This window comes from Poeciliopsis prolifica, unplaced genomic scaffold, assembly GCF_027474105.1.
Source record: "Poeciliopsis prolifica strain line A6 unplaced genomic scaffold, Auburn_PproV2 SCAFFOLD016, whole genome shotgun sequence".
Taxonomy (NCBI): domain Eukaryota; kingdom Metazoa; phylum Chordata; class Actinopteri; order Cyprinodontiformes; family Poeciliidae; genus Poeciliopsis; species Poeciliopsis prolifica.
This window is the reverse complement of record NW_026562391.1, coordinates 4225001-4242753: the sequence shown is the minus strand read 5'-3', so window position 1 is coordinate 4242753 and position 17753 is coordinate 4225001. Positions and strand designations below refer to the sequence as shown.

Below are 17753 nucleotides of genomic sequence, written 5' to 3'. Positions count from 1 at the left end.
CGTCAGCGCCTAACGTGACAGCATCCGCTGACTGAAGGCGTGAGCAAATATTCAAACACTCGCTGTTCAGTAAAACAAACTTTATTGATTCGTCAACAAAAGTGATATCTAATTGCTTGGGCCTTTTCTTTTCCTCTCCTTTTCATCCAGCCTGCCATTCAGGCGCAGCATTTCGGGGTCTGCCCGTCACCCACCTCCATGTCGTCCAACTGGTCACACAGATTGCACACGAGTTCTTCCATCCAAACGTAAACCTGCCAGAAAACCATCTTGTCATACGTTATTCGTTCACGTTTCCCTTTTTGTTTTGATACAAAATTGAATTGAATAATTCATCAAGAAAATCTTTAGATGAGTCCTCTCATTTCACCCTCTGGGCTTTCTCCCATTGAAGTGGATTCCTCTGGTAGAATTTCAAGCAAGGCCAATCACCAACCAGAAGGAGAACTTGAGATGGATGACATGGGTTTTCTGCATTGTTTTAGAGTTGCAGTCCGCCTGCAGTCTTAGCAACGTCCATTCGGCCTGCGTTGGCTCTACGCTTCCAAATGGATGGTCGTTTGCGGCCCAGGCAATTTTTGGTAAGCTTTATAGCGTCAAACTGGCTGATTATCTCAGGGTCAAACATTAAGACCTGGGTAAAATTTAAGACTTAAACAGAGCCCACACCTCCAGCGAGCAATCATTTCCCAATAGCCAAGGGTCCAGACCCTCTGAAGCAAAACATAGAGCTATATATAGGAGTTGGATTTTTGTCAGACTAGTTAAAGACCGGAATCACTGTTTTGATCGTAAAGAAATAATTCGAAAGGCCTGCCAAAAAACATGGGAGAGAATGGTAATAAGAGTTAATTAGCATGTAATCAACTCTTATTACCAGATTTGTCTACAACTCTGGTAATAAGATATTAATTTAGTTTTGAGAGAATATACCAGAGAAATCAATTGAAAGCAAATGCTCAAGTGGAATGTGATGTGAAGAAAAAGATGCTCTTCCTCAATTTTCTTTTCTGCTGAAGGCATAAATCCATCTGTAACACAGTTTGCAGAGTGTTACTGGTGGCCTTGCTGCACAGTGATCCAGGAATGACCTGCTGTATGGGATCTTATTGCCGTGGATCTTACATGGTCTCAGTATGGTACAGGGTGTGCACACGAGGCTTGTTAATAAAGCCAGTGTGTTTTTCCCTTTCGTTCAGCAGGAGTCTTCATTTAGTCTTTTTTTTTTTTTTTGGAATATCTCTGACACAAGCAGTCCAGCAGATGGCTATTTGGAAAAAAAGTTTGTATCTTCACCACAGGATTTTCAAATATGTGCAAAGTCTTTCTGGAAAGATTTCGATATATGCTTCCAAAAACAAGAGACTATAACGCAACTCATTCCAGCCTTGCATTTTGTTCATATCTACACCCACATATTTGTTGTTGTGCTTCCACTATCTCCATCTCTGCTGCAAGACTGGAATGTTTGACTAATTTCTGTTATTTATTGATCTATTTTTTTTTATCATTTTAACACTGAAGATGTGTTTTTTTTCTCACATCAAGTTACAAAGTGTTCCAGGTGTCTCCTGTACATACTGTAACCTTTTATTCGACACTCAGACACAATGCTTCCTTCAAACCTCATAACCTCTTGCATGCTCTCACTCGCCCAACACTTTGGTCTCACCAACGGTGGTCCTTTTTGTCAGGTGGTTGTGGAAGAGTCCTTCATTTTTTTTCAATTTGTTTTCTTTGCAGTTTCTGATTTTTGAACATTATGAAAGGACAGGGACTCGAAGAACTTGTGCTTCACGTCTTCGCGCCAATGTCAAAAAAGTTGCCAGATTTGTGGCTAGTTGCTTTTCCTGTAAATAAAAAGACGGCAGAGGGTCTTGAAAGTTCCTAAATAAAGCAACAAGTCGCTAAGTTGGGAACAGTGCTTTCCCTGGTCCTAACCACGCTCCCGATTAAACCCCTCCGCTTATCCCAACGCTTGGCCACGCCCCTCAGTATGTCTTGACTCCGCCCACTTTGGTGGAGCTTTCAGAATTTGTCTGTGGACGTGATTAAGCTTTCACAGAAGGTTTAGTTACACTTTAACGAGAACTACAGCTCTCCCAGGTACCAGGTCAGGGTCAGGAGGATGCATCTATGTGACCCCTTGACCTCCTATTTTATCAACAGTAGTCAAGGAAACTATAATGAACGGTTCAAGCATCAGAACTTTAGAAACCGACCCAGGAATGTCTCAGAGTGAAGGGGGAAAAAAAAATCTCAGTGATGCACTGTATGTGTCAAAACAAAACAACATAACTTACCATTTTGTGCAAATCTCCTCTGTAGGTCAAGAGGGTCTCTTCGTCTACGTCTGCAAGGTCTAAATTCGAACTACATTCAGCCGGTGACTCAAACTCCTTCGGGTGTTTGTCTTTGGAATGCTTGCCCGCCTGATTCGTTCTCCTACCCTTCGTTCCAGTGATCTGGGGACAAATTGTGCCGAGTTGCAGTTAAATACAGCTGCAATTTACAGAGCAAACAGAGACGTTAGCGCGTAGCTGTGCGAGCATCTGTCGAAGGTGGCTTGGAGTGGTACAGGTGCAAATAATTCACACCTTGGCATGCCGTCTGAGAGCAGGTGCACATTTGTCACAAACTGTTCCGTTTCCATGGCGCCCTATGAGTAATAAACTGTACCTCGCCCAATGACTCAACCTTTATACAGAGGAGAAAATTGCTCAGCAGAATATGAACAGATAAAGCTGCGTTGTCAATCTTCTGGTAAATGTCAAAGATGGTGAATAATAAGTAGTGAGCAGTTAGAGCAGAAGTAACATGACTAGGGTAAGAAAAGTCATGTTAAGTCCAGAAGGTTTATCCATAGTTGTTGCCTGCAGGAAAGTGTCACAAATGAATGGTCATTAAGGGGATTTGGAGACAGAAGGTCAGGGAATATTAATATTCACTTATAGTTTTGTCATCTTTTTGTGTTACAATGACACACACACACACACACACACATATATATATATTTATTTATTTATTTTTTAACTGAAATTTAAATAAATATATGAGAATAAGTGCTCTACTTGGTTTTAATCTAAAACATACAGTCCTAATAAAATTCACAGAAGTTGTAGCTGCAATATAGCAAAGTGTTGAAAGGCACTGTTGTGTAATTATTTTGTCTGAACAAGTCTCCTTGTTAAAAACTGAACAGCCACTGTGTTGCTAAGTTACTTTTACAACCCTGCAAAAGGACACAACTCTTGGCAGAAAGCCTTTATTTTCTACATTATTGGGCAAAATGTACTGACTTAGAAAGAAAGTAATTCTAAGGCTCTAGTGAAGAGAAATGAATATTGCAGATGAGTGCCTTTCTGAGGACGAGTGTGTGGTTATGTGGGGGCGGCAGTCAATAGTAACAACACACTTGCATAGCAGATGAATGGATGAAGTGGTTAAAGTGGAGACTGACTCATGATGGGATCGGTTTTACTGTTGGATTCGGTGATGTGATTTTTGTGTTTTTCACACTTGTAATACAAAGTGCTTTGGATTCTGCGGCAAAACAACTGTAAACACTCCTGAGTCTCTGTTCATGCCGGTTAGTGAGCTGCAAAGGCATTCGCCGACACACAAACACGGGCTCTCTTCTGCGCCACTCTGACACTGAGGTGCATTTACCTCAATCGGGCTGTCGAACTCTCTGGAGTCTGTTCTGCCGACGTCTTTCAGTTTTATTCTCACGCACTTCTGTATTACATCCGATGACTCTCTCCTGTCTTCGGTGGGCGACGGAGTACCCTCATCTAGGACGCAATGTAGAAAACAGGAATCCTGAACAGTAGAATATCTCATCTGATGTAAAAGCCCAAAACAAACAGTTGTTCTGTTAAAACTGAAGCAAATTTACTCAAATCTGTTGCAGCGGAGCTTTTTCCTCTTTTTTCCTCCCGCAAGGTTAATAGTATGATTTGGCTTTATCTCGGTTCAGATACATCCGACTATGCAACAATAACTACAAATGAAATTAGAAAGAATTATCCATCCTTATACTGTTCAAGATATTGTTTTTATATAGTATACAACATGGACGGCAGCTCTCTATTTGAAAATTTGATTCCTTCTAAGTGGAGTCCATCAGAACAGACAATAAGCAGGAAAATATGTAATTATGATATTATTGCTGAGTCCTGCAAAAAAAATTATATATATATATATATATATATATATATATATATATAAAAAAAAAAAAAAATTCCCTTCTCACCCACCGCGGGTGGTTCTTATCCTCTGAGCTCGGGTCCTCTACCAGAGGCCTGGGAGCTTGAGGGTTCTGCGCAGTATCTTGGCTGTGCCAAGGACTGCACATTTCTGGACTGAGATGTCTGATGTTGTTCCTGGGATCTGTTGTAGCCACTGCTCCAGTTTGGGGGTTACTGCCCCGAGGGCCCCGATGACCACAGGCACCACTGTGGTCTTCACCTTCCAGGCCCTCTCCAGTTCCTCCCTGAGGCCCTGGTATTTCTCTAGTTTCTCGTGCTCCTTTTTCCTGATGTTGCAATCACTTGGTATTGCTACATCTACCACAACGGCTTTCCTCTGATGTTTATCCACTACGACAATGTCTGGTTGGTTCGCCATTACCATTTTTGTCTGTCTGGATCTGGAAGTCCCACAGGATCTTAGCTCTGGCGTTCTCCACCACCTTTGGGGGTGTTTCCCACTTTGATCTTGGGGTTTCCAGTCCATATTCTGCACAGATGTTTCTGTACACTATGCCTGCCACTTGGTTATGTCGCTCCATGTACGCTTTCCCTGCCAGTATCTTGCACCCTGCTGTGATGTGCTGGACTGTCTCAGGGGCCTCCTTGCACAACCTACACCTTGGGTCTTGTCTGGTGTGGTAGATCTGGGCCTCTATTGCTCTGGTGTTTAGGGCCTGTTCCTGGGCTGCCAGGATGAGGGCCTCTGTGCTGTCCTTGAGTCCAGCTTTTTCCAGCCATTGGTAGGATTTACTGATATCAGCCACTTGGGTTATTTGCTGGTGGTACATCCCATGTAGGGGCTTGTCCTCCCATGATGGTATCTCTGGCACCTCAACCTCCGTTCCCTGTTGTCTGAGACATTCACTGAGCACATTGTCTGTTGAGGCTTTGTCCCTGATGTATTTATGGATCTTAGTTGTTTCGTCCTGGACAGTGGTTCTCACACTCACTAGTCCTCTGCCTCCTTCCTTGCGGCTCGTGTACAGTCTCAGGGTGCTGGATTTGGGATGGAACCCTCCATGCATTGTTAGTAGCTTTCTGGTCTTAATATCTGTGGCTTTTATCTCCTCCTTTGGCCAGCTAATTATTCCAGCAGGGTATCTGATTACTGGCAAGGCATAGCTGTTTATCGCACAGATTTTTTTCTTGCCATTGAGCTGGCTTCTCAGGACTTGCCTTATTCGTTGGAGGTATTTAGCTGTGGCTCCTTTCCTTGTGACCTCATCGAGGTTGCCATTTGCTTGTGGTATACCTAGGTACTTGTAACTGTCCTCTATGTCTGCTATTGTTCCTTCTGGGAGTGAGACCCCTTCTGTGTGGATGACCTTCCCCCTCTTTGTGACCAGCCGACCACATTTCTCTAGTCCGAATGACATCCCAATGTCAGTGCTGTAGATCCTGGTGGTGTGGATCAGTGAGTCGATGTCTCGCTCACACTTGGCGTACAGCTTGATGTCATCCATGTAGAGTAGGTGACTGATATTGGCCCCATTTTTTGAGTCTGTATCCGTAGCCAGTCTTGTTGATAACTTGGCTGAGGGGGTTCAGGCCTATGCAGACAGTAGCGGGGACAGAGCATCTCCTTGGTATATGCCACATTTGATGGACACTTGTGCAAGTGGTTTGCAGTTGGCTTCAAGGGTGGTTTTCCACAGCCTCATCGAGTTTGCAATGAAGGCTCTCAGAGTCCTGTTGATGTTATACATCTCTAAGCATTCAATGATCCAAGTATGCGGCATTGAGTCATAGGCTTTCTTGTAATCAATCCAAGCCATGCACAGGTTGGTGTGTCGGGTTTTGCAGTCTCGGGCAACTGTGCGGTCTACGAGGAGTTGGTGTTTGGCTCCTCTGGTATTTACACCGATACCCTTCTGTGCCGTGCTCATGTGTTTATCCATGTGTTTGCTTATCTTGGCCGCTATGATGCCTGACATGAGCTTCCAGGTTGTGGAGAGGCAGGTTATTGGTCGGTAGTTGGGTGGGACTGGACCCTTTGATGGATCCTTCTGGATTAGGATTGTCCGCCCTTCAGTTAACCATTCAGGGTGAGTCCCACTTTGTAGCAGCTGGTTCATTTGGGCTGCCATTCGCTCATGGAGAGCAGTGAGTTTCTTTAGCCAGTAGGCATGGATCATGTCAGGCCCTGGTGCTGTCCAGTTTTTCATACCTGAGACTCTTTCTTGGACATCTGTCACAGTGATGGTTACCGGGGCTTGCTCAGGGAGGTTGCTGTGGTCCTCTCGTAGAGAGATCAGCCACTGTGCATTGCTGTTGTGGGACGCCTCCCTTTCCCATATGCCTTTCCAGTATTGTTCAGTCTCCAGCCTTGGTGGGTCTGCTCTGTTGTTATTGTTACCCTGCCATTGAGAGTACACCTTAGCTGGTTGAGTGGAGAAGAGCCGGTTAATCCTTCTGGATTCATTCTCCCTTGTGTATCTCTTTAGGCGGCTGGACAAGGCTTGGAGCCTCTGTTTGGCAGTCTCGAGTGCTTCAGGTATGGGCATCTGCCTGTACTTTCTGGGTACTGGTCTTTTCATTGCACCCTTGTGGAGCTCTGACAGTTGGCTCACTTCCCTCCTTGTTACCTTGATTTTAGCCTCTAACCGTCTTTTCCATGGTGGGTATTGGGTCTCATGGTTGCTCTTATAGCCAAGTATCTCAAGGATCACTGATGCTGAGTTGTAGATCAGCTCATTGGTTTCTGTTATGGTGTTGGTAGGGATCGTTCTCAATGCTGCATTCACATTCTCAATGAGACTTTCAGATGGTACTTCACTCAGCCATTGTAATTGGCGCCGGGGAGGCCTGGTTGTCATTCGGGTCATGATTCTCTCTCTCAGGTCAGCAGCTGTCTCGTTCAGCTCTGTTTCGCTCATTGGGGCCGTGTATCCCCTCACTGGGTGGGACTTGTAGTTAAGTCCCCACAGTCCTGACATCCGGGTTCCTCCCTTTTGCCGTAGCATTTGTGTTGCCGTTTGCGGATGTTGGAACACTGAGCTACTAGTTGTTTAGCGCTTAGTGTTGACTGGGGATGTCGAAGTAACCATTCCTTCCCCAGTCTTTGCATGTAACCTCTCTCACTAGGGTTACTTGAGTAGTAGCATTCCAACAGATCCACATTTTCATCTCTCGCCCATTTCCGTCTTGTTCCAGTAGCCCATTTGTCATCAAGGTGCTCTGGTTCCCCAACACCTGACGCAGACCTTGTTTGGCCGGGCGACGTCTGAGCCGGCATGTTATGCAACTTAGTATCTCTCATGGTATGTAGGCAGTAGCTTGAAGGGTCGTGCCTAAGGGCCCAGACTGGATTCGACCCCTGCCCTCTCGGGTGATATACTGATGCCTTATGTATTGAGCTATCCAGTCAGCTATATATATATATATATATATATATATATATATATATATATATATAAAAATTTCAGTCATCAGATCTTTCGTTTTGTTTTTTTAATCTTTTAACAGCCTTGATTGGCGGTCAAAAAGTGTCATAAATGAATGAATGACTGAATAACTTAATTAGTTAAATCAGCATTTTGAACATACAAGCAAAACAGACGTTTTATCCAATTTAGGTTGTTGTTCTGGCCCTTTGGAGCTTTTCACAACCATATGGGACTTTTACTGTGTTTTTATGACGTTGTTTATTCTGTTAGGCTAAATGAGAAATGAGCGAAATGTTTAGGTTGTTTCGCTGATAGTTTTTTAAATGTTTTTTTTTTTTATCATAGAGATTTCCTCATCTTTTAACACAAGGGCTTGTATTTGTTGAACAGCATTTCTAAAATATTTTGCATTTCAACTTTGAATTAGATCTGCAGCTGACAATTATTTTAGTAAGTGATTTGTCATCGTTCTCGAGTAATAAAATAGAAAAATGGGATTTTTCATTCTACAGATTTTTCATTTATCTAACAGATTTTTATATTGCTTATTTTGAGCAATATAAAAAACGCAATAAAAAAAAATTAACCTTAATTTATTTTTTTAAATGAGAAAATAAACATTCTGTTTCCTAGATTGCAATAACATTGTATTAGTGCATTCTTGATAGTTATGCAAAGTATGCATCTGCAAATACAAAATTACTTCCAGACAAAAAAGGATTTTTATCTCATCTACAAAACGTACATATTTTTTGCACAATTTTGGCTTACTTACTACTATGAGGGGTATTGTTCTTTTGCCAAACGACATGTTTCAGAGTTTGCATACTCTACTTAACCATTATTCAATTTCTGAACTAGTTGACAATTATGTCAATAATCAGTTCATCACGACTAATCCAATTAACTGTTTCTGTCCTACCTTGATTCAAAGTAAAACCCAGTAAGGCATTGGAGAAATAGCGTATTCAAAACTACATTTTGAATAATGTAGTTTAATGAAATTTCTGAGCAGAAATCCAATCTATACTGTAATGCTGAACGCTTTTGTCGTAGAGCTGAGTGTCACAATGAGCTGGGATTATGAGTTCATGCCTCCTACCAGACCAAGTATCTTTCTCTGGAAGGTCCATCATAGCTCTAAGCATGACGGCATCAGTTCCCATTAAGTCCAGAAGGTTTATCCATAGTTGTCGCCTGCAGGAAGCACCACACACCACCATCACAACAAGTATTATTTTACAATTTGTAGGCGTTTTGCATGTTTGTGTGTTGTACTATACGTTGTACTATAGGCTTTACCCTGTAATGGCTGGTGTTACAAGGTGGTGTTTTCCAGCGGGAGGATCACAAAGTTGCAGATACAGAGAGTTGAGCTGGGAAAAGCTCTCTTCTTTGATAGGATCCTCATCAGGCAGAGACAATACAGCCTCCAGAATCACAACATAACAGGAGGATAAAAACAGAATATTATACACGTATTATAGATTACATAAACCTGTTTATGGCTTACTTTTGTTCTGTGATGTGCTGGTCTACACAACAATAATTCAACAATAGAAGAAGGCAGTATCCTCTCAGGAGGATTCAACCTGCACTTTCCGACTCTCCTGAAGGGCTCAAACAGCTGAGCGCAGTAACACAGAGTAGTCTTGCGTTGATGTCTGAAGCATTAAAATGACCAAAATCTGTTTGGGTTTTTTTCTAATGTATATCAGAAATTATTTTATGCATTTTGTTTTCTATAATAGCTCAAAGCAGTTACCTTGAAGTGTCATGTTAGGATTACCTGTCGAAGAGTGTTGAAACAGAGATCCCAGCTGCAGTCCGGATTCACCTGTTGCCACAGTGTCTTTAGGGCCTCTACTGGCTGGAAATGGTACTGCAACTAAACCCATAACAAGGGGATAAATATAACATTACTTTTAAGAGTTTACTTTTACATTTTCTTTTTTTATGCACCTATAATAATTACCTATAATATTACCAGATTTATGATACAATCCCGAAAGACAAATAAAGAAACAAAGTAAATACACATACTTTAATAAAAGGGGAAAAAAATATTTTCAGAACAGTAAAATAGTTTGTATTTTTTTAACCTTTTTTTCAAAAATGGTAATGGTTTCTCTAGTCACACAATTATAACCTAATAAACAAAATATTGAATTAGAATTCTAATATCTCATTAAAGCAATAGACACTGAATCCATGAATCAAGCAGAAAAGAAACTAACATTTGATATTGAACTCCAGCTTTTAAAGTGAAAGACAGCATCATCAGTTTTTGAGGAAAAAATATTATGTTTGATGAAAGGTTTTCTTGAATTTTAAAACATATGGACATGTAAATGTATAAAATGTCAGTTTATAAGTAAAAAAAATCTACATACATACATCTTTTAAAATGTGTTGAAAGTTTAACAAAGAAATGGAACATTATTTTTTATTCCAGTTCACTCATTAGCAGCAGGCAATTGTAGATGGTAGCTCTGACTATTTTACGAGAATCACGTGATTTATCTCAATTATAGAAAAGAAAAGAGGTAATGCTTCCAGCTAACTGTTTGGTTGCACTTCTTAAAGGAAGCTAACAAAACTGATCAATACACTTATAGGTGATGGTGGGGGTTTTTTCACTCACGTGGATAAAATTTCGTTCAAAGCCACTCTCCTTTGTTATCAATAATAAATAATGAGCTTGCCCCAAAGTTGCAATGAAACTAAACGGAGGTGGGCTAAAATGAATAGGAGTTGTAATAACAACTCCGCTTAGGAAGAACGGACATGATGGGCTAACCGCTCTCACGGCTTCAGCAGGCGAAGCGCACGATGAATGGATCCATTACTGGGTCGCCTCACACTGACTCACAAGCTGTGACTAGGGATCTGTAATGGACGCTGTCAAAGAAAAACCTCTGACAGGTCAGGACTGAGCTGAAAGGGATTAGAAGAAACGACTGACGTGCTTCAAATAACACGTGTCATGGTGCCGAGGATTAAAACAAGCAAGCAGCTCAGTCACCACAACATTAAAAATACCACAACAATGGTAGTGGCGGTGTGGCGTAGGGCCACATTCACGTGTTGTGGTGACAGCCTATTTTGGAGTATTCAAGCTTAACCACAAAGTTATATTTGGTCCATACTCATTTCATTCTAACAATTTTCAACAAAGTCATGGTCAGTACTTTAAAAGGTGTTCCAGAAGATTATGCTGAGACGCCTTTCTATCCATAGCAAACAGCAGTTTTGATGCGCACTTTAGATAAAATGGTTCAAACACTTAATTAGTGGTTACATCAAATTAAAGGTTAGTACTTGCAGTGGTACAGTAGGTGCATTCTGCAAGGTGGATAAAGCAATGAAGAAGGTGCACTATATAAAAATATGTTTGAACCTACGTAAAATCAACAGCTGATTGAGCGATGCTTGAACACAAATGGGTGTCAGAAGAGAACAAGCCAAATACATTCACATTATTTCTAATAATAACAAAGGAGGCTGACATTATGTTTTTGAAATAGTCCTGACCTCCAAACTGCAGAAAACTTCTAAAATGTGTTTAAAAGCCTCGTCTGCTTCAGAAAATCAGTCACTTGAAATGATATCAAACATTAAGACAGGACTATGTCAACGTTAACCAAATGCTATTTGTTGGCAAGTTGTGATAATACAAGAAAGTCAGTAAGCTGAGAAAAATAAATAATCAGTATGTCAGTATGTAATGTACCACGGGGTTTTTGTTCTGGAACTGCTGTTCTTCAGTGAGGTAAAGCTCTGCAGGTGACTTGGGCCTTTCAGGGATGTAGACGCCCCTGACCAGGCTGTTCAAAATCGATCGACAGTACTTTTCCACAGCAATCTTTTCCAGCTTGTTCTGTTAAGCACACACATGCACAAAACAAGGTGAAGCCACAAAAGTACACTTTTCTATGAATGGAAATGACTTTTTTGTTCCTTTCTGAAACACATTGTGCTGGTTAAGTTACCTCTAAGAAGCGCCTCAGATCGGCAGTTTTGTCCAGTTTGATGGCCACCCCACTCAGCCTGACCTGAATCGAGGCTCCTTGCAACAACACAGGGTGGGTGTTGAGCTGCCAAATTTCAGTCCAGAGACCTTGCTCCTCTGACTTAAATATGAACTCCACCTGCTGGGTTTCGCTGGGATGAATCACACCTGAGTTGAAGTGAAAACAGAAAAACCAAAAAATTTAAAATGCAAAAGGCTGAGTGTTGGAAGCGTTACAAGGGTTCACACGTGGACAAATACATGACGCGCAAACAGCAGCAGCAGGTGTTCCATCGCGTTTGTGAATCTGTACCAGAGGAGGATCTGAAGTAGAAGCGCACACGGTTCTTCTGCTGGTACAGGTGAGACAGACTTAGTTGTCTTGGGAGCTTCTTCCAGCTGTAAAAAATGACGGTGTTGCCTTCGTTGCGCAGCTCCAAGTTAGTTGAGACAATTTCCCCGGTCTGGGTTTTGAACAACACGGAGGTACAGAGTCCAACTGCTCCCTAATCGAACCAGGGGAAGAAAACCAAAGACATGGCATGCAGAGAGCAGACAACGCGTTACATCCAATGCATTAATCAATAACACTTTCATTAAAAGTCCATCAGTGCCTTTGCCAACAAAGTGAAATAGTGCCGACTAATGTTTCTGAATACAAATAGCAAATAACAAATGCAGGTTTTTAGTAGCCTTTCACTCTTGTGTTACAGAGTAATTGCATTGAATTTCCAGAACAGGAGACATTTTTTAAAATAAACTTTCTTGTTTTTAAGTTTAAAACTACTTTCTTTTCTACATTATTTCCACCAATATCCAATATCCAAAATGGAGCGATATTTATTTAAAAAAATATATCTATCGCTATTTTAAAACTTAACAATAGAAATAAAACAGTTTCTTTCAAAATAACAAAAATCCAAGTTGATATGTGTTATTTCCCCATAGGTCACATAACATTTGTGACTCTTAACAAGCTTTGCTTTGCTGGGTTTGGGGCAAAAATGGCTGTTTGGATTGTAAAAGTTGCAGACAACTGGCTTAGATGTGCAGAAGGTAATATTTATTTCCATTGTGAAACTATTCGGTGAAAAACGCAACCTGTCTGTGATGCTTTACTGATGCATGAAAGGCAGGAAAAGTGAAATTTAAGGTGTTGACCTTGCGTTTTACTCTCATAGAGAGACATTTGTCTTATCTCTTAGGAGATATCACGTCTCTCACCAGAGAATTTAAAAAAACAATGTCAGAACCTCATCAGATGTCGGGTGTCCAGTCCATTCAGCAAGCTGGCCGTTAATCCTCAAAGCAGGATAGGGCAAAGCCTGGACTTGGTCATCATCAGTTTCCTCCAGTGAGTCTCTGTCACTAAAAACATGAGAATACCAAGTCATTTCACTATCCAGTCCTCAGGAGAGGAGAGACGCTTTAGTGCAAACTCAGAGATAGCAAAGAACTAACTATTGGCTAAAATGATAATCACTTATTTAAAAAAAAAATCCCACATTTTTTAAGATCAATAACTTTACATTCTCTCTTAAGTCCCAGTCAGTTGCTGCAGACGGTGGCTGGAGGTTTCTTCCTGTTAAATAGGAAGTTGCTTTTTTCTGGTGTCACCGCTTGCTTACTCAGAGAAAAAATTACTGCAAAGTCAATAACTTCATACAATCAGCTGAGCTTCCTTAGACACATATATTTTATTGTACTTTTTTAATTGTATTTTAAATTGTACCTACTACTGCAATGCATGTAAATGGATTTTTATCTTTGAATTGTACTGACTTGATCTGATATATTTCTGGTTATCAACTGTACTACATTGTCCCTCATACCTTAAAGTAATATTTGCTGTGAAACGGAGCAACATGAATAAGCTGAACTGATTGTGATTGAAAGGAATGGCTTGTGACAGCCAAATTTAAGTGTAGTATTTAGCAAACTAAATGCATTTAGTTTGCTAAAAGACTGTCTTAGTTTTTCTTGCACTAAGACAGTGCAAAAATGCCTTATCTCTTATCCTGAGATAAGGCTGTTACTATTATTTACTTACTTTTTTTTGGAGAAAAATAAAATTTAACCAAAAATATGACTCTCTGCAACACGATGGGAAAGACATTATCCCAACAAGAAATAGTTAATGAAAAGCAAACCAAATACAGAGCACTTGTTACCATTGGTAGATATTTATACATATTTACCTGAATTATATCAAAAAATCTGCTGTTTATCAAAAAACAAACAAAAAAATAATAACACACCAACATTGACAGCATTTTTTTCTCAGCAAAAGAAAAAAATGATATAAAAAATAAATAAAAATAAGCTACTTTTTATCGTACAATTCCTCTTCCTCCATGACGAGATGTTCCTTCTTCTCCTTTTTCTCATTCTGCAGTAAGGGATCCTGGTGCTCCGACACGGAAGTGTGCGGCTTTCCGGTACCTATCACCTCCAGTTTACTCATATCCTGCAAACATTGTCACATAAAGTTGTTGTTGCCCTTGTTTACTTCAAATCAAAGGATATTACTTGTCCTGATGAGCCACAACATGAGGGCCACTCACATTTAACTGTACGCCTCTCATCGATCACACTATTCCTAAGGAAAATCTAAATTCTGGGATATACATCCTGGTTCTAGGATATTTCTAATGGATCGTTTGAGTGAGTTTCCCACTGATGGCTTTATATCCAATCGAAGTGGCCCTGCAGGCTGGGTTTATGTGTCTGCCTTAACACATTTAAATAACACAAAAAGCTACTTTATTTCTGTTACTTAATCAAAGAGTGAAGCTCTACTGGTATAATCACACACAAACTTGTGCATCTTAAAAAAGAATTTAATATTGTATGAAGCTACAGCATTTCTTGCCAGTCACCTCAGAAAGTGAAACTATTATGTAGACGCGCCACACACAGAGTGATATATTCCAAGCCTTTTCTTCATGTAATTTTGATGATTGTGGCTTAACGAGAACATAATGAAAACCCAAAATTCAGCGTCTCATAAAATTAGAATACTGTGAAAAGGTCATTATTGGAAACCTGTGGCGTAACACTCTAATCAGCTGCAAAGCACCTGCAAAGGTTACGAACGGTCTCTCAGTCTGTGCCACAATTACAGGGAAGACTGCCGACTCGGCACGTGTCCAGAAGTCATCGATACCTTCACGAGGAGGACAGGCCACAAAAGGTTGAATCAGCTGGTATGAGCAGAAGCTCTGTCTCCAAGCTTAATTGAGTGGTAGGCAAAGGTGCACCAGCAACAGGGATAACTGCAGCTTTGAAAGGACTGTCAAGTAAAAATCACTGAGCCAAGTCAGCTGTGGACCAGACGATCTGTCCCAAATCCTAAACATCGTATTAGCCACCTGCCCAACAGGATATTAGCACCCACCCCCAGACAACACGGTGGAGAGACACCAGCTGAGATCATTAAAAAAAATGGAGCTAATGTGAATAAACACTGCCGCCATCAACCTCTGTTATTAAGGGTGTTAATAGGATTAAGTGGGAACTGTCAGTGCATAGAAGTACATTTGTACCACCTCAGAACTGGCCGCCGCTGCTGATGGACTCATTGCAATGCAGGTAGAGTATAACTCTGTTACCCAACAGACTGCAGCCACGCTACCCAGCTCACTCCAGATTTCATAACTGCGATCGCTCTAAATTTGTTTGTGCATGAGCCCTAATTGCTGTTTTTATGCACCTTTAATTATTTTAGCAAGCCTTATGCACAAAATGTAATTTTAACAAGTAATGAACCACAATTAACTGCATAATTGCAGCACGTTGCTATTTGTTTTTTTTTTGTAGTGGAGTGGGAGTGTATTTATTCCCCATGAGCCTACAAGGTTACGTGAACTTGTGTGAATGCGCAAGGAAGCGCTGCGTTGTTCGCGTTCTGGAGCTTGTTTTCTCTGCAGAAAGCCTGGAACAGAACGATCGAAGCCTGTTGGCAAAGAAACCAAGTGAGGCAGCCTGTGGGGGTGTGAGCACTTCACAGAGCCAAGTGCTCCACCAATAGTTGTTTCTGTAATAACAAAATCAGACCATCAACAGCTATGAAATACATTAATTTATGTACATTGTGTGGGAAATGATGATTTAGGGAAACAAATATCTCAGGTAACTTTTCTTTCTAAATCGATGGACTATTTGGAAAAGTAAACTCAAATAAACGCTAAAAAAAACCCCAAGATATCATATTGATTGTGTAAAAATGAGGCTCAAAACGGTTAATTAAAGTATTTTTATTGCTAAATTCCAGAATAATCACAGGTTTGTATTGACTTTCTTTGCATTCAAAAGTATGCATCTAATTTGTATGGATTGCTTTTTTAAAGCGTGTGGCTTTGGTCTAACATGTTTACATAAAACCTCTACAATGTTCTTAGTGTTGAAACCGTGTCTTTCCCAAAATATTTAAATTGCAACGTAATCCTATGGGTGTTGACTTCCGAATTTGAAACAAGTAATTAAAAAAATGAAGACTCTCTGAATAAATAGTATGACAACCTGTATTATTATCGCCTTTAGTTCAACTGTATAAAATGTGTTGGAAAAAGTTTTCTCTGTTGCTTCACAGAAGTTTAAAATCTCAAACCGTAAAGGACTAACCTGTAGAAATGATGGATGTTTGTGCCTGTGTGATTTATTACTTTCATGTTAGGCTTCTCACAAAAGCCTTGAAACCAAACCAAATTAGGCAATAAACAAAACGGGTTTATGAAGCAATAACTGGCAACTGACATTTTCTGAATCAGGTAAATTGGTTAGCTAAAAGCATCCTGAAAGGAATAGGCCCATGTCTCATTTTATTTGACATCTGAATTAGTCATTGGTCATTCTCTCGCTGCTGTCTCCGAGAGAAAATCACACCTGATTAATCATGGCAACAAATACGGATACTTGTTCATTTCTGTGTGGGTTCATTTGTGAATATTAACCCTGCAGTCATCTTAAAAGCTGAAATCAGTTGTGGTAAAAGAAAACATAGTTATTATCGCCTTTAGTTCAATTTATCATTTTAAGTCACAATACACAGCTCCATTTTTGACAAAAACAATTACAGCACATTATGGCCACTGTCGCATAAAAACTATGATTATATGAGCTTGTATTCAACATGTTTAAATAAAAAGGTAGCTTTAGGTTGTACTTGTTTTCATTGGTAATTGAGAACAGGAAAAAAAAATGTCTTACTAGATTTTTTATGTCCACGTCGTGCACAATTTGTCCAAGTTCCTGTGTCTTGTGTTGCAGGTAAGCACTCTGAGCCCAAGCTTGAGTAGCTGGACGCTCAATCTCAGTAGAAACGATTCCTGAAAGATGAAAAATGTCCCCCAAAAGGAGGGGGAAGAAGACGATTCTGTATGGGCTTAAATTGTTAAGTTTTCCATTTACTCCAATTTGACCATTAAAGAATTCCATAACAAACAAACTATGTTTACCCATTTCCCTGTGTATGGTGTCTGGGTGTCCCACGTGTGTGATTGGTTTCTTTAGGCCTCGCTCGGTCCGAGTCAGCGTCGTTGCGATACCGGTCAGTTCATCGCCAAGACGCTGCGGGAGGCTCCAAAACTCGCCGCCCACAGTATAACCCTTCCAAAGAAAAAGAGACGCAGGCGTGAAGAAAGTGAAGGAGTGGAAACTTGGCAGGCCGTTAAAATCAGATGTGTGTCATACGTATCCGGGGTAGACGAGCGGCATGACTTGATTTAGAATTTCCTTCTGCTCCGTGGTCTCTCTGTAATGCTTGTCCTGATTCATCAGCAGGTTTTCCACAGGCCAGTTGAGTGAGTCTGACAAGAGCAAATGTACAGATTTCATTTTCCTCGTCTTTCGAGTTGAGAAGCATGTTCACTCTTCTTCGAAAGTAGAACTGCCGATGCAAAATTCTCAAGAACCTTACCAGACAATTCTTTCTGCTTCCGTCTGCGATATGACATGTGTTTGTCCCAGTTCTGAAGCGCATTGCTCTGGTGGGAAATCTCTTCATCCCTGCTCTCTGTGCGAGGCTCCATGTTGGCTTCAGAGGCGGGATCTGTCAAAGGCTTCGGAAAGTGCTTCAACAGCTTGTTTTGAGAGGGGAAAAGA

General features: G+C 40.7%; 1 protein-coding gene across 2 annotated transcripts in view; it reads right to left on the bottom strand.

The window, feature by feature from the left end:
• Positions 1-74: 74 nt before the first annotated feature.
• Positions 75-17753, bottom strand: part of mycbpap (mycbp associated protein) — a 19712-nt gene continuing 2033 nt past the window's right edge. Inside the window, exons 5-19 of one of the 2 annotated variants that reach the window (XM_055041689.1) lie at positions 17569-17731; positions 17343-17458; positions 17108-17258; positions 16860-16978; positions 13979-14118; positions 12905-13019; positions 11965-12157; positions 11632-11819; positions 11373-11519; positions 9429-9527; positions 8942-9069; positions 8742-8836; positions 3670-3794; positions 2304-2465; positions 75-254 (exon numbers count right to left, since the gene is read on the bottom strand). In XM_055041689.1, the coding sequence (XP_054897664.1) occupies positions 159-254; positions 2304-2465; positions 3670-3794; positions 8742-8836; positions 8942-9069; positions 9429-9527; positions 11373-11519; positions 11632-11819; positions 11965-12157; positions 12905-13019; positions 13979-14118; positions 16860-16978; positions 17108-17258; positions 17343-17458; positions 17569-17731 (2037 nt within the window). In that variant the 3' untranslated portion in view covers positions 75-158. The remainder of the gene's footprint in view (positions 255-2303; positions 2466-3669; positions 3795-8741; positions 8837-8941; positions 9070-9428; positions 9528-11372; positions 11520-11631; positions 11820-11964; positions 12158-12904; positions 13020-13978; positions 14119-16859; positions 16979-17107; positions 17259-17342; positions 17459-17568; positions 17732-17753) is intronic. The other variant, XM_055041691.1, reaches the window with a different exon arrangement.